This window comes from Phocoena phocoena, chromosome X (assembly GCF_963924675.1).
Source record: "Phocoena phocoena chromosome X, mPhoPho1.1, whole genome shotgun sequence".
In the NCBI taxonomy this organism is placed as follows: Eukaryota; Metazoa; Chordata; class Mammalia; order Artiodactyla; family Phocoenidae; genus Phocoena; species Phocoena phocoena.
The window spans coordinates 128,017,996-128,041,960 of NC_089240.1; the positions used below are offsets into that span (position 1 = coordinate 128,017,996).

At 63.6% G+C, this 23,965-nt stretch overlaps 1 protein-coding gene across 14 annotated transcripts in view; it reads left to right on the forward strand.

Moving 5' to 3' along the window:
• Window positions 1-4,667: 4,667 nt before the first annotated feature.
• The window catches only part of ATP2B3 (ATPase plasma membrane Ca2+ transporting 3), a 40,996-nt gene continuing 21,698 nt past the window's right edge, over window positions 4,668-23,965 (forward strand). For 5 of the 14 annotated variants that reach the window (XM_065900523.1, XM_065900524.1, XM_065900525.1 and 2 more), the window contains exons 1-12: window positions 4,668-4,875; window positions 8,792-8,989; window positions 9,175-9,432; window positions 9,829-9,954; window positions 10,060-10,182; window positions 13,129-13,170; window positions 14,653-14,817; window positions 15,184-15,398; window positions 15,971-16,213; window positions 16,587-16,828; window positions 19,114-19,348; window positions 23,715-23,894. In XM_065900523.1, coding sequence (XP_065756595.1) covers window positions 4,668-4,875; window positions 8,792-8,989; window positions 9,175-9,432; window positions 9,829-9,954; window positions 10,060-10,182; window positions 13,129-13,170; window positions 14,653-14,817; window positions 15,184-15,398; window positions 15,971-16,213; window positions 16,587-16,828; window positions 19,114-19,348; window positions 23,715-23,894 — 2,235 coding nt within the window. The remainder of the gene's footprint in view (window positions 4,876-8,791; window positions 8,990-9,174; window positions 9,433-9,828; window positions 9,955-10,059; window positions 10,183-13,128; window positions 13,171-14,652; window positions 14,818-15,183; window positions 15,399-15,970; window positions 16,214-16,586; window positions 16,829-19,113; window positions 19,349-23,714; window positions 23,895-23,965) is intronic. The other 9 variants (XM_065900526.1, XM_065900530.1, XM_065900528.1 and 6 more) reach the window with 7 other exon arrangements.

Below are 23,965 nucleotides of genomic sequence, written 5' to 3' on the forward strand. Positions count from 1 at the left end.
GGCTGGCGCAGGGGGGAGAGGACTCCTGGGTTTCTGGTTGGGTGGACATGAGTCACGGGGCCCAGGGGCAACAGGTGTCCAAATGTCCAGGCCTGCAGCTGAGCTATCTCCTACCGTGCCTGTCGCCCCCCTGGGTAGCAGCCTGTTGAAAGTCACGGAGCCATGGGGAGGCGGGCCAGGGGGCCCACAGCGGGTCTGCTCCCACCACCCACCAGTGCAGGCCAGTTTGGGCCAGGATGGAGCAAAAGCCAGAAGGTCCGAGTCCCCCTCTATGGAGGTTTTCAACTCAATTAAGCCAATTAAGGTTTGAGAGATGAAAGAGTACAGAAATGGTATGTTCCCTGCCCTTTTGGTGCCTACAAACCGTTCTAGGCAGCCAGCCCAGGCCGGAAAGTCACTTCTGTTCTTGGCCATTTCGGTGATGGCTGCTGTCCTCATTCAGACGGAGGGAGGCCGTTGCCCAGGCTTGCGGAGAACCCAGGGAAACAAGAGTATATGCTGCTTGGTCTCTCCAGCGGCCACCAGTCACTCAAGACAGACCTTGATTTTACTGATGCCCCCTGTACCCAGTGGCCTGTGGAGTTAACGAAGAGGAAGTTTAGCAGGACCACCGTCTCCGGCTTAAGGGGCCCCGAGCTGGGGGTCGTGGCATTCCCAAGGCTCCCGGCTCCTCCTGGGCCGCCCAGGCCCCGCTCACTCACTCCTCCAGGACCCTGTCCCCACCCAGGGCTGACCATGCGGTAGACTTCTTGCCGAATCAATAACCACGTGTCTCTCAGAGCTGATGACCCAACCGCGGGAAAGACCCGCTCACGGGTCGTTGTCATGCCAAGCGGAGCGAAGTAGAGCCAGTCGCGGGATCCTAGACTCGGCAGCAATCGCTTTTGGCGGGGACCCTCTGGAGAACGGTCCGCTTGGATGGCCGCTCAGATTCGTCAGAGGCCATTGGGGGAGAGGGGACAGAAAGGTGTGGCGGTCAGGCCGTGTGCTGTGGCAGGGCCAGCAGTGCTGTGGGCGTGTGTGGACAGACCGGTGTGGGGCATGGCTGAACAGCCAGCGCACGACAAGAGCTGGGGGGTGGGGGGGTCCTTTGAAGGAATGTGGCCTTTTGCTTGACGGGGGAGGGGAGGACTGAAACACGGGCTCGGCTTTCCAGAGGCCAGTGCGGCTTGGAGGCAGAGAGGGTGACAGCACCTGAACTGGGCAATGTGGTGACCAGAGCAGGGTGGTGACCAGCCACCCGACCGGAGGGAGGCCTGTGGGGTGCTGGTCGGCACGTGGGGCCTGGCGGGGGCCGAGGGAGAGAGAGCGGGCTGCGGCGCAGGCAGGGTGCCGGGGGTACGGAGGCGTGCAGCGACGGCAAGGCCAGCCACGGGGCTGCGGCGAGGGCAGAAGGCCAGGCCTCGACTCCCTGCCCGGTCCCCTTACCGTGAGTCACCTTGGGCCCAGTTGGCCGCAGTGGCGACAGCACACCAGTTAGGAGCAGCCCAAGGCCCTGGCGTGGCTGTGTCTGGGCCGCGGCTGCTGCTTAATGGAGGGCAGGGCCACACCTGGGGACAGGAGCAGGGAGCGGGGGGGCGGGGGGAGATGAAGCCGCCCTTGGGTGAGCCCTGGTTGTCGGGGTGGAGGCCCAAGAGCCCACCCAACCATGGGCGGTTGACTGGGTCACCCCCTGGAACCCACCAGTGTCATGTGGGCGGGGCTGGGTGCCTTTCAACTGGTCTCCACAGAGAGGGTGTAGAGGCCAAAAGGATAAAAGGAACAAATTGTCCATCTGGCTTCCCTTTTAGAGAGAAGTTCTGGAGAGGCCCTGGTAGCTCGTTGGGTCGACTTTGCAAGGTCTTGGAATGCAGGGGCATCAGAGCCCCGGGTGAGCGCTGGCCACTCCCCTCAGCCAGGGCTGGGAACTCTGCTCAGGGACAAGTGACTCACATATTTGCTGGGTGCCCCCCATCCTACCGGAACTCACAGCGCCCATTGGTCAAAGGCAAAGCGGAGCGTCCGCGGATGAGCGTCCGCGGATGAACCCGGCCCCGCCCTCCCCTCCAGCAACCAACAGGCTAGGGGGCTGGGGAGACAGAGCCCGACCCCGCCAGTTTCACCCAGGGTGCTACCTTCCGGGAATGGAGAGACAGGGGCACGGAGCTCAGGGCAGAGAAAGGAGGGGAAGGAAACCGCTGCGGGGGAATGACGGCCCGCGGCGTCTGCAGAGGGCCGCGGAGCTCGGGTGGCCCAAAAGCTGCTATCACGGCCTCCAGCGCCTCCTGAAACCCTGCAGTCAGAAGCGGGACACCCAGGCATCCCTGTGGCCTTGCCACTTCACCTGGCCAAGCCTCAGTTTCCCGAGCTGACAGATGGTAGAGGATTCCTGCTGTGCCCACCTGGCTGGGCAGGTGCGTTCACAGAGCACCCCAGAAGGAGCCTGCCGTGCCCCGACCTCCCGGAAGCCTGGCTTCCTTCAAGTCCCCTGAGCTCCGGTCGTGCCCCCGGGGTCCCTGCCCCCACCCCTCCTGCAGCCCCCCTCCGTCGTCTCCCGGCTTCTGCCCCTACAGTCCATCATCACCCAGCAGCCCTCTGCTCAGTGGTGGCCTCTGCCGCTCGTGGCCCCATGGGATCCGCCTCCTTCCTGGTATCAGAACACTCTTCCCTCCCTGGCCCCCCGGCCCCCAACCGAAACTGCGCCCCCATTGCTCTGAAGCTCTTATCTCCATCTCTCCCACCAGCGGGGACTGCTAGGCACCCATATCCCGGCCAGAGAGTGCAGGGACCCATTCAGTCCTGCCCACCCCTCTGTCCCCAGCAGAGGTGGCCAGCACGGGCACACAGTAGATGCTCAGTAAAGATTGGTCAGATGGTGAACAGCAGGGACAGGAGGTGGGGAGATGCGTGGGAGCGGAGAGGACGGTGCATTCGTGTGTCCGCCATCTTGTCCCCACATCTTCTGGCAATGAAGGCTGCTCCGTGCAGAAAGTATCTAGAGAGTTAACACTTAGGTGCCCAAACTTTTAAAACCTGGCTCACTTTGGATGGCCATTAGCTGAGGTGCCTCTCTGTCTCCCAGACCTCTCTGGCGGGACTGCCTTAAGTACGTGAGATTTTTCTTGACAGCGTGAGGCCAGTGTCCAGAGGAACTGAGGCCTCCACCATGTTCCGAGACCCCCTGAGGCCTGTGGGCATGGGGGAGTGGACCTTGTTTCCCAGGGACCTTGGTCTCATCCCCTGAGGACTGTGGCACGTCCATGCTCCTGGCGTCCGCTGGCCTCACAGAGAGGTAAGGGCTCTCCTGAGAGCAGAGGCCACGAGGCTCTGGGTTACTGTGTTTCCATGGGCGGTTCTAGATCAGAAACCTGGATTGGTGGCCGAGTTCTGCTTCCAAGAGGATCCTTCTGAGCCAGGAGCTTCCCCAAAGGTGAGGGATCGGGCCCAATGGAGCCTCACCGCCAGGAGGCTTCTTTGCTGGTGTGAAGGCCAAGGCCACGTGCGCTGAGACTGATTCAGTCCGGGGAGCTTAGTGCACGGCCTTGGGGGATGCTACCACTCGTACTCAGGCCACAAGCTGGGAATGAGAGGTGGGGAAAGGCCAGCAGGAGGAGCTAGGGGCCCGAGGAGGGGCGGCCCAGCAGGACCCCCGTGGCCCGCGCCACCAGACCCTGTGAAGGCGGCAGGCAGGGCAGCCAGGTGCCGAGGTTCCTCAGGCAGGTGGGTTGGTGGCGGCGGGGTGTGGGGACAGTGCGAGGGACGACAACTTCCTGACGCTCTGCTGTTATCCTGGAGGGCAGAGGGGCGTGGAGGGGAGTGGGTGGCACTGTGCTGTGGGCCAGGGTGACGGAGAAGTCACCAGTGACCTGTGGCTGCTTTCCACTTTCTCCTCCACCCTCCCCTTCCGCTCTCTGCCTCCCTCCCTCCTTCCCCTTCCCTCTCTCCCTCTCCCCTCCTTTTACCCTCCCCACCGCACCCCCCTTCCTCCCTTGCCCCCCGACCCCAGGTCCCCTCAAGGCAGCAGAAACACCCTGCACGCTAAGCCTTGACCTAGCGCCCAGCTGGCTCTGTCCATGGCTTGGCCTGCTCCCCGGAACCCTGCACAGCGCCAGGCCTGAAACCTTGAGCCGCAGAGGCCGCGCCAGAAGACCACTGCCCCCAGGGATTTATAGCATGCCGGCTGCACCGGGCAAGTCTTAATCAGGCAAGCGTGGGAGCGTGCTGGAGCAGACGAGGAAAGCTCGAGGTTGGGCACAGGCACAGATAACCTAACCGCGCCAGGGCAAGACCAGCCACTATTCAACCCTGACACGTCACCCCTGCTTCGGTGTGGGTTCCCAGATGCACTAGGGGGCAGTGAGAGCCTCGCATCCCAGGTTGGCTACTGCTGGCGGCGGCAGGTCCCCACCAGGAGCCTCTGACGCCGCCTGCTTCCCCACGCAGCGAGGGTGAGCTGGCAGGTGGGCCTGGGAGGGCAGTTCTGCATTCAGTGAGTCGGAGTGCAGATTTGCAGAGAACATTCCAGGAGAGTGGACCTTGGTTTTGTCTCAACCGAGCCCCGGGCTTCTTCTCACCTCCTTCTCCCCAGGTGTCTGTGTGCGGCCACTTCCCTCTGCCGCCGCCTCGCCGCACCTCGCCCAGGCGCTGGGACCTTGGAGGACACCCTCCCCTCCCGCGCCACAGGCAGGATGGGGGACGTGGCCAACAGTTCCATCGAGTTCCACCCCAAACCCCAGCAGCAGCGGGAGGCCCCCCACGCAGGGGGCTTTGGGTGCACACTGGCTGAGCTGTGCTCCCTCATGGAGCTCCGAGGGGCCGAGGCGCTGCAGAAAGTCCAGGAAACCTACGGGGATGTGGGCGGGCTCTGCAGGAGGCTGAAGACCTCACCCACGGAGGGTAAGTCTGCCAGCAGAGCCCTGGCACGGGCGGCGTGTGCGCCGGGGATGCGCGGCCCTGCACCGCGCCTCACTCCTCCCTGCCGACGTTCTCTAGCCCCGGGGGCAGGCCCCGCCAAGGGCTGGGTGGGCTTGCAGCAGCTTCCCAGAGGCGCTCCTGACCACGACCATGACCACGATCGTGCCTGTGCGCTCCCATTTCCCCCCCGAGCGGGACGTGCTCTGTGTGGGGCAACCCGACCCCCTGCACCTGTGCGTCCGTAATCAGCAGTTCCCGCTTGCGTGTCCTCTTTGGATTAACTGGAAATGGAACGACAGAGAAGAGGAAGGGAGAAGCCGGCACCGAATCGCACGTGCTGGCGGGATGGGCCCCAAACTGAAACCCCAGCAGCTCTTCCAAGAGACGAGCGGGGCAGCCCCTGACCGAGTGCCCCCGGTTCCCCATATGCTCGGCCCTCCGTGCACTTAAGGGGGGCAGGAAGAGGAGGAAAGGCGTAGGGTTCGGTCCTCTAGGGAGGGGCTTGGGGTGGGGGCCAGGTATACTGCTGCGTGGAGGTGGCGCCAGCGCAGGCCATCCTGAAGAGGTCCAAATCTGAGACGGTACATCTCTGAGATCTGCTGCAGGGAGCCTCTAGGGAGCCTGGGGTGTGTCCTCTAGAAGGTTCTAGGGGTGGAGGCCTGATTGCCGCCTTGGTCCCCCCCTCCGCCCTGTGGCCCTTTTCCCCTGCTCCAGAGCAGACGTCTGCCCTGCCCTGCACCAGCCTTCCCCAGTCCTGCCCGCTGGGTCTGCTGGGAGGCCGGGACCCCGGGAGCCAGGCTTGGCCCCAGTTTCCAGAGGCCGGAGCATTTCTGGCCCAGCTGCCGCTTCCCCGGCAGGGCTGCTGGTGCCAGGGCTGCTGCCGGCCAGTGCCGGCCGATTGCATCAGCTCCTGTCTCGGCTATCACACCTCTGTCCACCCAGGGCCCTGGCCGCCACCCTTGTCTCCTGCTCTCTGGCTCCGTCTGTGTGCAGGTGACACCTGGGCTGGAACGGGGAGTGGAGATGCCTCCTGCCCCCGCCCCCTGCAGAGGAGGTGGGCCTGAGGCTGGGTGAGGGGGCGCCCGCACGGCCAGCTCAGGAGCTCTGAGGGGCCGCCTGGGTCTCTCCTGCTTTGTGCTCTAAAGGGACCCGGCCTGGTGTGGGTGTGTGATCGGGGCAGATGGCTTGGTTCAGGGCCGGAGGAGCTCTCTCCTGCTCTCCTCCTCGCCCATCCCCTCCCCCCAGCCCCCGGACTTGGGGCCGGGGTGGGGCGGGGGAGGCTGGGGTGGAGGGCCATTTAGCCGCAAGGGCTCTGGCCTCTCCCAGATGAAAGGAAGCAGATGGGCTTCAGCTGGTAGCTCTTTCCTCTGCCTGTCAGGCCTTGTTAAATATGTAAAATGTCAAGGCCCCTGGGAACGCGCCCGATTCTGCCACAGAGGCTCTGGCGCTCGCCCGGTGCCTGCGGAGGGGCGGGCGTAAAGAAGGGCGGGTGCCCAGGCGGGTGGCCCCAACAGAGGGACCCCAGCCTGGCTTGGTCTGCATCCCGAAGAACGAGCGGTTCGAGGACCACCCTCCCATCTCCGACCCTGGGAGCCCTCAAGGCCCCAGAGTTCTCACCTGGATGTTCCCGCTCCTGCTTCAGACAGTGACCTGAGCTGGGGGAGGGACGACTTAGCTGAGCCCAGGCCCCCCCCGCACACCCCCTGGCAAGGCGGGCAGACTCTGGGGTGCCAGCAGACTGGTGCTTTGGGGAGGGTGAGGAGACCAGGGCGGTGCGCGCTCTACTGGAGGAGGGCGCTTGCTGTTCTCCGGGCAGCAAATACATCAGTGGGCTCCGCATTGTCAGCTATCCAGGAAGATTCCAGAAGCCAGGGAAGCCAGCTGGGTCTTAGGCCGAGCTGGGGAGACCCTGGGCCCCGGCCCTTCCCCCGTTTGGCCTCCACTGGCACTCGTGGAAAGGAGAGGGCAGATTAGCCGAGAGCTGCTCCATGTGGTCCTAATCCAATTCTGATGGCATCTGGCCTCTGCTCTGGGCAGGGTGCCCACCTGAGTCCATGCCAACTGCCGGCCACTGCCCCTGCACCCAGGACCTGGGCCACCTCAGGGGCCCTGCTGGACCAGTGCGTGCTCAGAGCCAGAGGGGCTGCAGCTGCCTTCGGTCACCCCAGCAAGCACTTCGGCAACAGCAGCTCTCCGGTCCCCTGAACCCACAGGAAGGCCAAGGCCTCTGGCTGGTCTAGAGCAAGGCGTAGAGAAGCACTGCCGCCGCACCAAGGGCAAACCAAGGCCAAGGGACAGGCTGAGGGAAGGAGGGAGGGAGGGAGCTCCTGGGGAAGGGGCCCTGAGGACCCAGCTTCCTGCGGGGACCAGCTGGGCATAGGGGGCAGGGCAGGCAAGATGCAGATTCCCCAGGCGTGACGAGGACCCATGGGCTCTCTAGAGGGTGCGGGGGCCCCTATCGTTCTCGGGGCCTCCAGATCAGTGCCCTTTCCCAGGGCGGGGGTAGTGGAGACCCTGAGTGTCTGGGAGATTCAGGGTTCGAGGACCTTCCCAGTAATAACCCCGCTTTTCACATCTCCTGTAGGTGAAGGGAGTGGGACATGGGCCCTGAGCTGGGTCCCCAGCCCTTAGGAGCTGAGGTCCTGAGCTTCTCCCAGACGCCCAACTGGGAGGCCACAGCCTCCAGAAACTTGAGCCGTGGCCGGGCCCAGGCACAGTGAGGCAGGGGAAGGGCAGAGACAGCTGTGGCTCCTGCTGGGTGGGGCGGACAGTGTGCGGTCATGGCCTAGCTCGGGAGACGTGCCAAGGCGGTGTGTCTGGGGGCTTTTGCTCTTGTCAATCCTTCCACCCCGAGGGGCCCCCTCCCCCTCCCCCTCCCCCTCCCCAGAAGCCACCTTTCCCTGTCCAGCACACACCCACCCTCCTTCCTTCCAACCCCTTTGCACCACACCCAGCACTTCCTTGTTCTCAACTCATCTGGGACCCGGTCTTGTGTGGCTTTCCAAGCCAGCAGGGGGCACCCCAAGGGCTGGCACCCGGGTCCTTCTGGTCGCCCACCCCCTGCCCCTCCCCTCCCCGCTGGAGGCCTGGGGAGGGGCAGCTACTCAGGTCTGGGAACTGCAAGCCACTGTCTGTCCACGAGGTGTCAGTGTGGGACCAGGCGCTTGGGGGCAGAGAAGCCAGAAAGGCTTGCGGGGAGTGGGGGGTGGGGGGCCCGTGGATGGGCCTGGAAGGAAGCAGAGTCCCAAGCGCTGAGGTCGGGGCCAGGGGACTGTGTCATCCCATCTGCCTGCCTCTGGGGAAGATGGCCAAGTGGATGCCTGGCCTTCGGAGGCAGCGGCCTGGATACCAGTCCCGCGTGGGAGCTTTCGGTACCTTCAGGAACGGGCCCGAGGAGACTCGTGCTCTAGAAGGAGAGACCCAGCGGCCTTGGCGCAGGCCTGGGTGGGAAGTGGGTCGTCCCAAGACTGAGAAGTCAGGGCCCAGCTTCCAAAAGCTGGGGCGGGCCCCCTTGTGGGTGTTGATTCTGAGCCGCTGTGCGAACCGGCCCCCCTCCCTCCCTCCCTCCTGGCCCGCGCAGCTTGTCGGGGCTGCGGAGGGGACTGTAGTTCCTGGAGCTCCGCAGGCGCATCAGGAGGATGGTCCCCCGTTCCTTGCGCTCGGGCGCGGTCGCGCACCGGTGCCCTCCGGGCAGCTGGAGAGGCTGCCAGCGCTCCCGCCTACATGCCCCCAGGGTTTGCAGAAGGGCTCCAGGTGCCAGGCCAGTGCAGTGCCCGCTTTCTGGGAGCTATCAGTGTAGAGGGAAGGACAGGCACAGAGAAAGGAGCAGGGGGATGCGGGGCTGGCCTTTCCCATCCTCTCCTTCTGTGCCTCCGCTCCACGTGCCCACGCTGCGCAGGCCTGGCCGACAACACCAGTGACTTGGAGAAGCGCAGGCAGATCTACGGGCAGAACTTCATCCCTCCCAAGCAGCCCAAGACCTTCCTACAGCTGGTATGGGAGGCCCTGCAGGACGTGACCCTCATCATCCTGGAGGTGGCCGCCATCGTATCCCTGGGCCTCTCATTCTATGCGCCACCTGGAGAGGAGAGCGAAGGTGAGGGGCAGGGCTGGGAAGGGCGGCGAAGGAGGACCTGGTGGACGGGGGCGGGACGCGGGTGGCAGCGCAGAGGTGCTGGCAGGAGGAGGGGAGGGATAGAGCCTGAGATGACGGAGGGAGGAAGGAGCTGGCAGAGGGACTTCGCTGCCACCTCTGCCCTTCCCTCCCGTCCTCGGGCACAGCGTGCGGGAATGTGTCGGCTGGGGCAGAAGACGAAGGGGAGGCCGAGGCGGGCTGGATTGAGGGGGCCGCCATCCTGCTGTCTGTCATCTGCGTGGTCTTGGTCACGGCCTTCAACGACTGGAGCAAGGAGAAGCAGTTCCGGGGCCTGCAGAGCCGCATCGAACAGGAGCAGAAGTTCACCGTCATCCGGAACGGGCAGCTCCTGCAGGTCCCGGTGGCTGCGCTGGTGGTAGGGGACATCGCCCAGGTCAAGTATGGTGAGCGCGCCCATCGCCACCCGCGCTGCGGAGGGGCTCAGCTCCCACGTCAGGGGCAGGCCTTCTCCGGGGAGCACGTGGGGTGGGAGGCTGCAGGCGGGCAGCTCGGGCAGCAGGCCCAGCAAAGACGGGGCGTGTCAGCGGCCTCGGCGCCCCGGGAGCAGGCTGTCCCCACAGCCTGTCGAGGGCCTCCCCAGCACGGCAGGGCGCTCCTGTGGGCCCCACTCCCTGGAAGACGGATGACAGGGCTAGGAGTGGGTGGGTACCCCCAGAAAGCAGAGCAAAGGAGGAGGGCCGCGCACCCGACAGGACCTCCTCTGGGGGAGATGGGAGGCGACATGGAGGAAGGCCTCCTGGACGCATGGTCTGTGGTTCTGGCCACCTGGCCGGCCTTAGGAGACCTGCTGCCCGCCGATGGCGTGCTCATCCAGGGCAATGACCTCAAGATTGACGAGAGCTCCCTGACGGGCGAGTCGGACCACGTGCGCAAGTCGGCAGACAAAGACCCCATGCTGCTGTCAGGTGAGCCCAACGGGACCGGAGCCCCTGCTCCTGGGACGCCCAGGACAACGCCTCCCATCCAACGGTGCGGATCTCCGTCTCAGCCTCTGTGTGTTGCTGTGCCAGGCACTCATGTCATGGAAGGTTCTGGAAGAATGGTGGTGACAGCCGTTGGTGTGAACTCCCAGACAGGCATCATCTTTACCTTGCTTGGGGCTGGTGGAGAGGAGGAGAAGAAGGATAAGAAAGGTAAGGCAACAGCACCCTGCAGTTCCCAGTGCCGCCAGGCCGCTGGCCCTCGTACGCAGCCGCGCTCTCTTCCGCGCCTGCCTGGTGACGGCCCCTTGCTGGCCCAGGCCCTGGCTCTGGCACTGGGGAGAACCAGCCCTCAGGGGGTGGGAGGCCATACCCTGTCTCCTGGTTCCTTTTGGAGACCCCTCTTCTGGGGTCTTTGCCCCAGAGCCAGCAGGCTGGGGGCCCCCCGTTTTGTGTGAGGCAGTTTCCCTCGGATGGCTCTTCCCCTGAGGCTTTGGGGGCGTGGGTGCCAGGGTCGGGGGAGTGCCCTGCCTGGGTAGGAATGGGGTTGGAGGGACAGGGACCAGCCACCCGGACTTGGGGGTGGTCAGCCCACATGGTGAGGCACTGAGGGCCCCAGGCCAACGTGGCAGCTAGGGAAACACAGGCCATGCAGCCAAAGGTGGAGGGCTCCCAAGCAGAAAGGACTAGACACCCCAAAGGACATCCAGGGCCAGAGGAAGCTGAGATGGGGCCAGGGCCCTCACCCTAAGGGAAAGCAGTGTCGAGGGACAGATGTCTTCTGGCGGCCCAGCTCTGTATTCACCCTGGCCTACCTGGCACACGGCTACCCAGCTGCCTCCTCTTGCCAGCGTCCCGAGCCCCTGGCGTGGCTGGTGCCCCCTCCACTCCTCAGAACAGGGTTTACAAAGCTCTAGAGCTCGGCCAGCATCCCCCCCCCCGCCCCCATCCCAGTCAGGACCCCGATCCCTTCCACGACTCAGGCCTGCATCTGCTCACCTTGCTCTGACCTGGGTCTCCCCTCAGGCCACTCCTGCCATCAAACCAGGTAAGGAATGACGTTCTCTAGGTGTGTACCCCACCTCTGAGGGAAGCCACCTGGGCCCACTAGAAGTACGAGCCTGCTGGGCCTGCAGTGCAGGCGGAATCGGTCTGCCCAGCCCAGTAACGTGGGGACAGGTCAGCGTAAGGAAAGACGCACTAGTGTTCCCAGACCTGGGCACGTGAGGGAGGAAAAATGGATGAGGCACTGTTGCCTAAAAGCCTCCATGGGCCCCGCCTCCTGGCAGCCTGGGCCTGGCTTCCCTTCCCGGACTCCTCCCTGCTCCTGGCCCACCCGGCCCACCCCTCACAGCCAATGGGCACTGGCGGACCTTCGGCCACCTTGGCCACACCAGGCCCCCCTCCCCGCAGGGCTCAGCCCGGCGTCTCGCCACAGTCAGCACCCTGGGGCCCACAGGAGGGCAAGTGGGTGGGTAGGCAGGCCCTGGGCCTCCTCTGGGCTGGACTGGAGTCCTTGATGGCTGCTTGGCAGGACGCCTCTTCCACATTCCTTCCCAGGCTCTTCCCCTCCCGCTAGGTTCCCTTAAATGTCACCGTCCTTCAGGACTCGGTCCTAGGCCCCTTCTCTTTGACCTTGACAAGACCCCTCCAGGCGCCCCCGCCGGCTCTCCCCCAGCCCCGGTTCCTCTCCCTGGCTTACTGTGCCACTTGAGAGTCAGAGGGGACACCAGCAGCAGCTGGCTCCCTGGACGAGGGGAACGTGGGGGGGCCCTGCAGGGGAGGCAGAGATGGCCAGGCTCCGGGGAGGGGGCAGCGGCACCCACGACCCCTCACCTCCCCCACGTCTCCGCCAAGGCCCTGGCCGCTGCAGAGACCGGAAGGTGGCATCTCGCCCTCAGCATCCCCCCTCAACTACCCCTGCCACCTCTCGATCTGTCCATCAAGGGCGCTGCTCGCCCGCCTGTCTCCTGCCTTCCGGCCTTGACCTCTTTCCCCACTCCTTCCCCTGCCTCAGCTATGCCCCTTCTCAGGCCAGGCCCGGCCCTCGTCTTCCCACCGTGCTCATCTCAAACCTCCCTCCCTCCTCCAGAAGTTGCCACGGCCCCAGGGCAACACGCCCGCTGCATTGTCACCCACCGTGTGTCTACAGGTGTCTCCCCTGCCCCGCCCCAGAAATCTCCTTCACCTATGAATGCCCCACAGGGCCCAACTGACACCCCCAGACCAGACCCCACTGCCTGGGAGCCACCTGGCCTCCGGTCTGTGTCCCTGGGTCCCCAGTGACATGAGCTGTTGGGTCGTGGCTGACAAGCCAGCCCACTAGCCCTTCCTGTCCCAGGCTGGTCGTCTCTGGATCCAGGGCAGTGTGTGTGTGGCCTGCAGAGAGCTCTCCCGGCTGCTGCCCTGGGGCAGGTGAGGCAGGTGGAGCTGGGGGGCGGAGCCCGACCCCCAGCTCAGAGCCCGTCACCTGCCGGCTCTCCTGGGCCCTCCCAGAGTTGCAGTCCTTGCCGGCCTCAGAAACCAGAGGCACAGCCAGCACTGTTTACCTTGGCCTGGGGAAGCTGGTCACCGCCCCAGTCCCTAGCACCCAGCTGTGGGCTTTATGGTGGCAGAGCACGTCTGTGAAGGCGCGCCCGCACAGCTCCAAGTGGGGCCCAGCCCGGCCGGTGCCCCTGCCGCCCCCTCCAGCGCTGCGGGTGCCCTGAGGCTAGCCGTCTCGCTCCTTTATCCTCTAAAGCGCCCACGGACTTGACTGCTGGCCATGCTGCACAGAAAGCTGATCTCTAGGCCACCAGGACTTAGGAACCATCTAGGTCAACCCCCTCGCACTGGTTCTGGGGGGAGCACCCATCCCGACTGGGGGGCCCTGTTTGAGGCAGCAGAGCTGGGACCTGACACCTGGCAGCCCCCATTACCCGTGGTGCCGGCCCTTCCAGAAACCTCCCACTGCCGACCATGCGTGAGCCAGGGTCTGTCCAGGGCTGGCCCGCGGCTTCTCTGGAGGGCTGGAGAGCAGGCCCTCTTCCCCCGCCCGCCCCCCTCACCGCACTCACTGGCTGCACTGTCTGTGCCCCGCTGTCCTGTGTGCGCGTGTGTGTGCCAAGGCCCCATGGGTGTTCTCAAGTCTCCGTGTCTGTCGTTCCTCTCCCGTTGTAGGCAAGCAGCAGGATGGGGCGATGGAGAGTAGCCAGACCAAAGGTAACGCGCGCCCCGCGCTCAGGATGGGTGGCAGAGGGTGCGGCGCAGGGTGGGGGGCCGCCCGCCTCGGTTGCAGACCCCACCGGAAGTGCGCAAATATGGCCCGTGAGCCAGCACCCTGCTGAGGAAACAGGCTCCAGAGGGGCGACTCACCCAAGACTTAATCGGGCCTGTGGCTTTCCTGGTTCAGCTGCCTTTCTGCTGAGCCTTCGAGGCCTGCGCCCCTTTCAGCCAGAATGCCTGGCGGGTGCCGATACTCTGTAGCCAGGGTGAAGGGTTGAAGGTGCTGGGAATCCAAAGATGGATAAAGTACGGTCCTGGCCCTCAGGAAGGTCACGATCCACAGACGTGAATCCAGGGGCAATACTCAAGTGCAGTGTGGGACCCAGGAACGCAGACAAACGACTGGAGTTCAGAGGCCGGCTGGGGTTGGGATGGCATTTGGGACAGGAGGACAGTCCAATGGCCAGGGACCCGGGCAGGGGCAGGGAGTGGCAGTCAGTGGGGTAGAGGCTAGAGTGGCCCAGTGGGGTGGGACCTTGAGTGTCGCTGAGGCTGTGGCCCGAGGCCATGGAGAGAAGGGGCCACCGGTGAGTGGTCTCAGGCAGCCAAGGGGAGAAGGGATGGGCGGGGAGACAGAGAAAGAGGGAGCGGCTGACACTGCATGGTGGCAGGAGGCATGCAGAGGCGCTGAGAGCCTGCTGAGAGCCCCACTGGGTGGGGGGACAAGGACGAGTGGCAGGGTTGGGTGCCCCCTGCGGGTGGTGAGATTACACGGGGTGGCGTGTGAGGCGGTGGACGGGCCAGAGGCGGGTGTGGGGCAGGGGACACAGCACCACCACGTTAGGGTCCACCAAGGGGGCTGCGAGAGGGCTGCCGGTTCCAGAGAGGAGATGGAGAGGCATCTAGGGGAGAGGAGGGAAGGCCCCATGGCGAGAGAAAGGTGCAAGGCTTGCCCGCCAGCAGCCGGGGCATGGGCTGAGGACTGCCCACGTGCTGAGCTGGGGCCCCGGTGGAAGTCCAGGCATCCACCGGAGGGGTGTCCACCTGAGGGCTGGCAGGAGAGACAGCCTGAGCGGGGATTCCTGGGCCTCCCTGAGGGGAGTGGGAACATGGCTAAGACAGCAGTGGGCAAGAGTCAGCTCTGGGTTCTGGAACATTCCGTGGGCCCCAGGCCTCTGCTTTCAGGTATTGAGATTTGGGGCGTTACAGGACTGGCCACGCTGTCTGTGTGCCCAAGTGCTTGTGTCTGTCCTCCCTTCCCCTGCGAGGCCCCAAGAGAAGCATCTCTGTCCTGCCCAGGACAGCGCTGGAGCCACTGCCCACCTCAGGAGGGCCTGGGCTGATGAGAGAGGAGGGAGAGGACAGAGGCCCCTGTTTCCTCTCGGATGGTGTGGCATATCTTTCTCCGTGAAAGCCCCTTGTAGCCGTCACCCCAGCGGCCAGACCCTAACCTTGGCTGCGGGTTTCTTCTGTGGGCAGCTAAGAAGCAGGATGGGGCAGTTGCCATGGAGATGCAGCCCCTGAAGAGCGCAGAAGGTGGGGAGACGGAGGAGCGGGAAAAGAAGAAAGCCAACGTGCCCAAGAAGGAGAAGTCGGTCCTTCAGGGAAAGCTCACCAAACTGGCTGTGCAGATCGGGAAAGCAGGTGGGGGCAGCCGAGGGGGCGGCCAGGGGCCACCAACGGGCAGGGGCGGACACTGGGCTCCCGGACTCGAGGCCGGACCAAGGAGAACAAGTGGAAAAGGGATGTGACGTGCGGTGTGGGCCAGGCAGCAAGGGCACGGGCTAGGAGCAGGTGATGGCCTTCAGGGCCTGGTTCCGCCCCCTCTGGCGAGCGTGGACTGCAAAGCTCCGTAAGGCCAGAGACAAGGAGCGCCTCCCCCGACTCGGGGTCAAGGGAATGTGGCCGCAGCGCCCCTTAGCTCTTCCCTCTTGCTGTCTCCCCCTCCCTCACCCCTGCCGGCCACCCTTCCCGCCTCCACGCTCCGTGGCCTCTGATGTGGCTGGGCAGGGCTGGTGATGTCCGCCGTCACCGTCATCATCCTGGCCCTCTACTTTGTGATCGAGACCTTCGTGGTGGATGGCCGGGCGTGGCTGGCAGAGTGCACACCTGTCTACGTGCAGTACTTCGTCAAGTTCTTCATTATCGGTGTCACTGTGCTGGTTGTGGCTGTCCCAGAGGGCCTGCCTCTTGCTGTCACCATCTCCTTAGCTTACTCTGTCAAGGTAATAAAATAAACATGACACAAATAAGAATTCCGCGATCCCAGGGTACAGACCCAAGCAGGGACGCGGAGCTGGACTTGCACATCCTTGCCTACCTGGCTCCCTGGGCAGGGCTGTGTGACGAGCTAGCATCTGCAGGATGTGGGCAGGGTCGCCGAGGGGCCAGGGAGTCGAGGTGGGGGCAGGGGGATAGGGGGGCCCTGGGAGACAGTGGGCAGGGCAGAGATCGGGGTGGGCAGGGGAGCCACAGGGCCTGCAAGTGACCCGAGAGGGGGCTCTGGGCAGCAGGGAGGCTCCAGCTGTCCCTACAGCTGTCCCTGTCAGCAGGGAGAGTGGCCACCCAGAGTCGACTGCTCGGCCTGTCTGATGAGAGTCCTTACGTCTCACAGGCCCGCTGCCTCGGTTTGACCACCACCCCACTGCCATCTGAGCTGTGCACCTGCCGCCCGAGGTCCCGGGCTGTTAGTGCCGCGAGGAAAGCTGGTGGGCGGAGCAGAATCCCACATGCCGTTGTGCTCCCCCACCCCGCGAGGACAGCTGGCTACCCAAGCCTCCATCTGTGCCCTTTACAGAAAATGATGAGGGACAACAACCTGGTCCGCCACCTGGACGCCTGTGAGACCATGGGCAATGCCACGGCCATCTGCTCAGACAAGACAGGCACGCTCACCACCAACCGCATGACCGTGGTGCAGTCCTACCTCGGGGACACCCACTATAAAGAGGTTCCGGCCCCCAGCGCCCTGACCCCCAAGATCCTCGACCTCCTGGTCCACGCCATCTCCATCAACAGTGCCTACACCACCAAAATACTAGTGAGCTGGGAGCAAGGGCGGGCCGAGGCGGGGGTAGGATGAGGGGAGGGAACCTGGCCCGGCTATGGCGTGGGCGTCACCAGGGGCTTGCTAGGCTCTCTTAAGAACTTTTGAGCCAAGAGCCACGATCGCTTCTGGGGTGCTGGTCTCCCTCCTCGTCCCTGGACACTGGGCGGGGCCTGCAGGTTCTGGAAGCCCTTCCCAGCCCAGTGAGTCGTGGAAAACCTGCCCATCTAGTCCGTACTGGAGGCCCTCCTTAGCTCCCTGCCACCACACCTGAAAGACGTGGCGGCCGAGGCTGGCCTGCGCCTGGGGACGGTAAGGAGGGTGGCCTTGGGCCTCCAGGGCCATGCTGGTTCTCCTCACCTCGCAGCCTCCAGAGAAGGAAGGCGCCCTCCCGCGCCAAGTGGGCAACAAGACGGAGTGCGCTCTGTTGGGCTTCGTCCTGGACCTGAAGCAGGACTTCCAGCCCGTGCGGGAGCAGATTCCTGAAGATAAGCTTTACAAAGTGTACACCTTCAACTCGGTCCGCAAGTCCATGAGCACAGTCATACGCATGCCCGACAGCGGTTTCCGCCTCTTCAGCAAGGGCGCCTCGGAGATCCTGCTGAAAAAGTGAGCGAGCAGCAGGACCCAGCCTGGGGCTGGGGCTGGCTAAAGCGTATGGCATTTCTGGTTGTATTATTGCGGGAAAGTAGACATAGCATGGAATTGGCCCTTTAAAGTGGACAGTTGAGTGGCATTAGGTGCGCCATCACCGCCACCCGATCCCAGAGCAAGTTCATCACCCCAAAGGAGACCCTGTGCCCGTCACACAAGCGCTCCCATCCCCCTCCCGCAGCTCCCGGCCGCCACTCATCAGCTTTCTGTCTCTGTGGATTTACCTGTTCTGGACATTTCACAGAAATGGAATCATACAGTATATGTGGCCTTTTGCACCTGGCTTCTTTCACTCGCCATAGTGTTTTGAAGGTTCATCCGAGGGCTTCATTCCTTTCGATGGCTGGATAATACTCCATCGCTCAGGTAGACCACGTTCTGCTTATCCAGTCATCCATCGACAGACAGTTGGGTTGTTTTCGCCTTCGGCGACTGTGAATCACGCTGCTTTGAGTGGTCATGTACGAGCTTCTGCTTGAACGCGTGTTTTCAATTCTCCTGGGTGTATCCCATGTTTCGTTTTTTGACAAAACGCCAAACTGTTTTCCACAGGGGCTGCCCCACTTCACTTCCCCATCAGCAGTGCATGAGGGTTCCAGCTTCTCATCCTCACCGACGTGTTATTACCCGATTATTGTCGCTGCTGCTGTTGTTACAGCCATCGGGATCTCATGGTGGCTTTGATCTGCACCTTGCTGATAACCAGTGATACTGGCACCTTCTCATGTGCTTATTGGCCATTTGTTCGTCTTCTCTGGAGGAATATCTATTCCAGCCCATGCCCATCTTGGATGTGAATTCTTTGATAGATTTTTGCTCACTGCCTTGATTTGCCCTTGGATGCGCAGATGTCTTTCAGTTGTGAAGTCCAGCTTATCTCTTTTTCTCTTCTGTCGCTTGTGCGGGGCTCCTCTTAGAGGTGGGGAAAATGTTCTCGGGTTGACTGTGGTGATGGTAGCACAACTGTGGATATACTAAAAGCCATTGCATGGGACATTTTAAGCGGGTGAGTCGTGTGCTGTGTGAATTGTATCTCAACAGAGCTGTTAGGGAAACTGAGGTGGGCGGCACACAGCTCTGCCTCCGAGTGCGCCATGCCCCGCACCCGCTCAGCGTTCACACCTCCCCTCGGCCTTGGCCCCTGCAGCGCCCACGCACCCTTCTAAGACCTGGCCTGATTGCGCTGCCGCGCTCACCCCCGGCTTTCTGGGGCCTTCAGGACAGAGTCCCGAGCAGGACCTCTGGGCTCCTCCCGTGGCCTCCACAGCCGGCTTCTTTCTTTCCTTCCTCACCAGTCTGCTCGGGGCCCCCATTTGTCCGTCTGCCGTGCCAGCCTCTGGGGCCCGTGTTTCCTCTGCTCCTTCGTTTTCTGCACCTGAATCCTGCCAGCCCTCCCCAGCCCAGCCCTTCTGTGGTCGCTGCCTTGTCGTGGCCCTGCTCCGTGGCATTCGGTTTTTGCCGATGTCCCACCTCTCTCCCTAAAGCGCAACGGGGCAAGAGTGACAGCCCCCCAACTCCCGTCGAGTCTGTGCGGAGCTGTGGGAACAAAGTACCATCATCCTGGGGGCTTCAAACAACAAAGACCTATTTTCTCCCAGTGCTGGAGGCCAGAAGTCCTCAATCATGGCGTGGGTGGGGTCGCCCTCCCCCTAAGGCCTCCAAGGGAGGATCCTCCCTTGTCTGTCCCAGATGCCCTTGGCCTCCCTCGGTTTGTAGCTGCACCTCTCCAATCTCTGCCGCCATCGTCACACAGCCTTGTCCCTGTGTCTGTGTCTCGACGTGTCCACTTCTCTTTTTTTTTTTTTTTTTTTTTTTTTGTGGTATGCGGGCCTCTCACCGCTGTGGCCTCTCCCGTTGCGGAGCACAGGCTCCGGACGCGCAGGCTCAGCGGCCATGGCTCACGGGCCCAGCCGCTCCGCGGCACGGGGGATCCTCCCAGACCGGGGCACGAACCCGTGTCCCCCGCATCGGCCGGCGGACTCCCAACCACTGCGCCACCAGGGAAGCCCCCGCTTCTCTTTTTATAAGGACAGCAGGCATTGGACTGAAGGCCCACGCTCCTCCACTGTGACCTCATTTAACTTTGCGACAACCCTCTTTCCAAATAAGGTCACATTCTGAGGTTCTGGGCAGAACGTGGAGGGGCACACTGTTAGGCCGCGCACAAGCACAGCGCCCCCTTCTGGGAGAAGCCCTCTACTGCATCACATAGAGGGCTCCTCTTGTTCTGTCCGCCCCAGGTGCACCAACATCTTAAACAGCAATGGGGAGCTGCGCAGCTTTCGCCCTCGGGACCGGGACGACATGGTGCAGAAGATCATCGAGCCGATGGCCTGCGATGGGCTCCGCACCATCTGCATCGCCTACCGGGACTTCTCCGCTGCCCAGGAGCCCGACTGGGACAACGAGAACGAGGTCGTGGGCGACCTCACCTGCATAGCCGTTGTGGGCATCGAGGACCCCGTGCGGCCCGAGGTAGCCAGAGCCCCTCTGTGAGCTTCCCGCTTGTCGGGATGGGTGGAGGGGCCACCCTTCTTCGCGTCTGGCCTCGGTGGTGAGGCCTTTGGACGTAAATGCAAGGAGGGAACTGCCCCTTTCTCCCGCCCTCCTGGCCGTCACGCCACTCCCTGCCGGACTTTATAGGCAGAACAAATGGCAGCCCGCCAGAGTTGGACCAATTGGGGAGGGTGGGCGATGGCAGAGCCTCGGGGTCCTCCAGGGGCATGGCCAACATGCCCCAGATCAGACCTTCCCCGGCACACTGGACCCCCACCCTCGTCCTCTTGCCCTTGCACCCTTCAGGAGGCTCGGTCCTGCCGTCTGGAAGGCCCCCTCCTGCTTGGCCTCCGCCAGGTAAGAGAGGGCGGCAGTTAGAACCTCGACGGCTGCCAACGCCCGCAGGACTGATGGACCAGAGGGGCTGGTGAGGGAGACGCAGGAGCCGGGGACAACTCCCAGGGCTCTGGTTCCGAGAACTGGGTAGATGGTGTTTGGGGGGCTGGGGGAGGGGAAGGCAGTTCTCAGTCGAGGGTTTGGTTGGGGCCGAGTGAGGTTCGGGACATCCCCACGGAGATGTCACGTGGTTAGGTCCTGGCCAGAGAGACACTCTCCAGGAGCGTCTTTTCATGAGTGATGGTCGTGGGTGCATCGGAGCACAGGTGGGAGGAGCCTGCGAAGGAGACTCCAAGGAAGGGGCCGGGCGGGGAGGGGAAACTGTGAGGGGCGTGTGGCTGAGCAGGGCGGCCAGCGTGTGGACACAGCTTCACCCAGAGCTCTGCTGAACGGGGAACGGGGCGACAGGGCAGAGGTTGCTCAGGGTGCAGAGAGGAAGAGCAATGGAGGCGGTGCTGGTCCTTCAAGATGCAAGACCCCCGAGGGAGACAGCCTGCCAGGCTGGCCCTGGAGCAGGGTGCTGGCGGCAGCTGCAGGGCACCAGCCCCCAGAGACAGTGTGCAAGGCACGGGGGGTGCAGGCTGTGAGGCAGGGAAGGATCCTCTCTCTCCCAGGGCCTCTCCAGTGGCGCCCACCTCGTGTCAGAAGCACGGGCACCTTGATCCTGCCAATTAGCCTGAAAACGTGTGTGCACGGGCTGCCCTCAGCTCTCCCTCGGGAGACAGGCATTCACGTACTGGACCAGGCACCACAGACCCTCCATTCAGAAGTCAGGGGTCATCAGCGACAGCACATCCCCGAATTCCAAGGAGATAGGGACCATTGTGTGCAGAGAAGGGGCACGCGGAGTCGGCCCCAGGAGGAAGCGGGTGGTGGCAGAGGCAAGGAGAGAGACTTAGAGCCAAGGAATGGGCCCAGAGAAGGCGGGTGGGGAGAGGAGCTGCCTGGAGAGCAGGGGCACGGGATGCCGCTGAGGGTGGCAGGGCTACCTCCAGGGACACAGGGACTGGGCCTTTCCCTTCGCCGGACCAAGGAGAAACTGAGGCGCAGAGGAAGGCTGTGTCCATACGGCGAGCCGAGTCCTAAAGCCATGTGGCCCTTGCATAGACCCGATGGCCTCTCCATCTGAACAGAGCCATTTGCCACCACCGGCCCCCAGGTGGCCGCTCCAGGGTGATGGTTGTTCTCTCCTTACTCCTTGGGAGGTGTCGACAGTAGCAGCTCTAGACTTTTCCATCCAGATAACTGGGGCTGAATGAAGCTGCCGGAAAGCCAGAGCTCCTGTTGGAATGTCTCACAGACCCGGGAAGGCGACATTCACGGACCCCCAGGGCCCTGGCCAAGGCCATTTCTACAGCATCATAACAAACCCGCCCAGCCCTTCCACCTCCGCCCTTTGCCCGGATGGAGGGGTGTGAGGTGTGAAGCGGCTGGCAGCCGCACGGCACGGGGAGCCCTTCTTGCCTGATCCCCTGGGCCAAGGAGCCCTACAAGCTTCCCCTAAGTTCCGGCATAAATATTTGTTGCAAACTGAAGCTCTAGTCACCGATGTAAGGTTGGAGGCCTGAGACGTATTTGTAGATCTCCAAGACAGAGCTGCAGAGGCCCTCTTCTGGCCCACGGCGGCTCATTTACAGAAGCGCCAATGAGCTAGACTGGAGGCTGGACGTGGGGGCTAGATGGAACAGTCCAGAAGGGCTGCACATAGGTGGGGTGAGGCCCAGCCCTTCCCCCGGTCAGTGCTCTTCTCAGAGAGGGATATTATTGTTTTTATATGTTTTCATCTTAGAGAAAACATGGATAAAAGTTCCCTGAAGGTCACCCTGAAGGCTCAGCCTCAGTGGCTGCCCCGGCGGGTAGAAGCACAGGGTGAGAGAGCCGCCAAGGCCAGGCGATGGGCAGCTCGTTTAAGATCCAGAAGCGGCCTTGGTAAAAGGGCCCAGGGGACAGGATCGCTCCTCTCTGGCTGGAGAGTGGCTGAGTGAGAGGCTGGGCAGCAGGTGGGGAAGCCAGGCAGAAGCCCAGGGGGACCAGCCATCCGCGCAGTGGCCAAGGAGGGTGCCCCGAGGGCCCAGGGGAGCCCCAGGTGCTGACGGCAGGCGGGAAGGCCGATAGGGTGCTGTTCAACTTGCTGGGATGCCTGGGGGCCCGGGACGGCTACAGCCTGTGGAGGGCCTGGCAGGGGGGTGTCTCTGCCCTGGGGAGCTGCGTGGACCCTGTAGGCAGGCTGTACTTATGCCAGAGGGGCCTGGGGGCTCCTGCAGACACCTGGCTGCCTGCTGTGCTGTCAGGCCTCAGCCATCAGGTCAGGACCACGGCTGGGCCCAGTGGGAGGCAGGCGAGGAAGGACAGTCACCTGATGAGGGAGAGGGCGCCTGCAGACGGAGGGAGCTTCCTGCCACCTGGCTTGAGGCCAAGGGCCTTTCAGACCAGAGACGAGCCGGCCTGGGCTGAGCCCACACAGGAGGCCAGCAGAGGCTGGATCTGGGGCTCCCGGGGCTCAGGCTCGTCACGGCCACTTGGTGGCAGCAGAGGGGCTGCTCCTCCCAGGCGCGTCAGAGGTGGTGGGGGGAGCTTGTTGGAAAGGGAGGTATCTCCCCGCAGCTCATCCTCTAGCTCTCAAGGGTCCCCAAAGAGCAGAAAGCGTCCCTGAGGCTGAGTGAAGAGACACGTTATTGGGGGTGTGGGATGCAAGCCCCTTTCCCGGGGCTGGGCCTTCTAGGCCGCCTGGCCATATTTGCTGCAGGGATCGTAAGGTCACTCTGTCCCAGCCCTGAAGTGGGAGCCCCTCTGGCTGGGCCCCGGGTACCCCTCCTCTTCCTACTCTCTCCCTGCCTGAGATCACGGCCTCCACACCCTGGCTTCGGGGGCCACCAGCGTGCCCGGACCTCCCGGGCCAGTGGTCCCCTGCAGCCGACCTGGCCCCGCCTGCTGCCCACCTCCCCTGGGGTCTCCCAGCTGCCCTGACCCCCCGGCCTGGCCACCAGGCCGCCCCCGGGACACCACGTGCTCCCGTGCTCTCTGTCGTGCTCACACGGTTCCAGGGGCTCAGCCCGGCGGTGCCCACCGGGAGCCCACAGTGGGGTGCGCCGGGCCCAGCGGACTCAGCAGGGAGCCGGGTGTCCCCGGGCCGCACCCCTGGCCCCGCCGCGTCTCCTTGCCCTCCTGTCCCCTCCTGGCCCCTCCGCTCCACAATGCCACCCCCTCCCGGCTGGCCTCCGTTCCCTTCAGCACCGGAGGGATGTCTTGTTCTTCTCCCTTTTCCGGAATCTAATCTTACGTTTGGAAAATGGAGAGGTACTAAGGAACCAGAGCAATGTCCCATTTCCTCTAATGAGCAGTGAGAATGCCTTGTCATGTCAAGCCTACGGCTCTAAATGTCTTAGGTTTTATATTATTTTTTTTAAAAAAAAAGTGGCGGGGAAACACGTGAGAGCTTCCCAGAGCTCGGCCGACGAGGCCAGAGCCTGCCTTGAGTCAGGGCCCGAGAGGGTCCAACCCGAGGTGGGTCCTGCCAGCTGGCGGGGCAGCTGGGGCCAGAGGTTCCTTTCTTGTCCTTCCGGAGCTCACTGGCACGGCCCCTGCCAGCTGGCCTGCTAATGGGACTGGTCCTGGCTCGGCTGCTCTGGGTCTCCGTTTCCCCAGTGGGAACTGAGGTTGAAAGAGCTGGGTGATTTCTCCGGTCACCTTGCTGCACACGGCTCCGATGGTGCCCCTTGACAGCGTTCCAGTGGCTTCTCCCAGCCTTGCTCTTGGTGTCAGGGCCTGGTTCTGAGTCGTCGGTAGTCCCCGGGGCCGGCACAGGGAAGGAGGCACCTGGGCTTGGGGGCACCCTGCTCCCTGCGGGCCAGGCTCCCAGCCGGGGCAGAGCTGACAGGCCGTCTCTCCCGCCTCCTCCAGATCTGGATGGAGGAGCGGGTCTGGGCTCCAGCCATCTTGTCCCTTCCAGGTCCCTGAAGCTATCCGTAAATGCCAGCGCGCTGGCATTACAGTCCGCATGGTGACTGGGGACAACATCAACACGGCCCGCGCCATTGCAGCCAAGTGCGGCATCATCCAGCCCGGGGAGGACTTCCTGTGCCTGGAGGGGAAGGAGTTCAACCGGCGGATCCGAAACGAGAAAGGCGAGGTAGTTCCCGGCCCGTCAGCCCTCCCTCGAGTCCACGGTTCTGACACTTTCTCCACCGCCGCCCCCTCCGT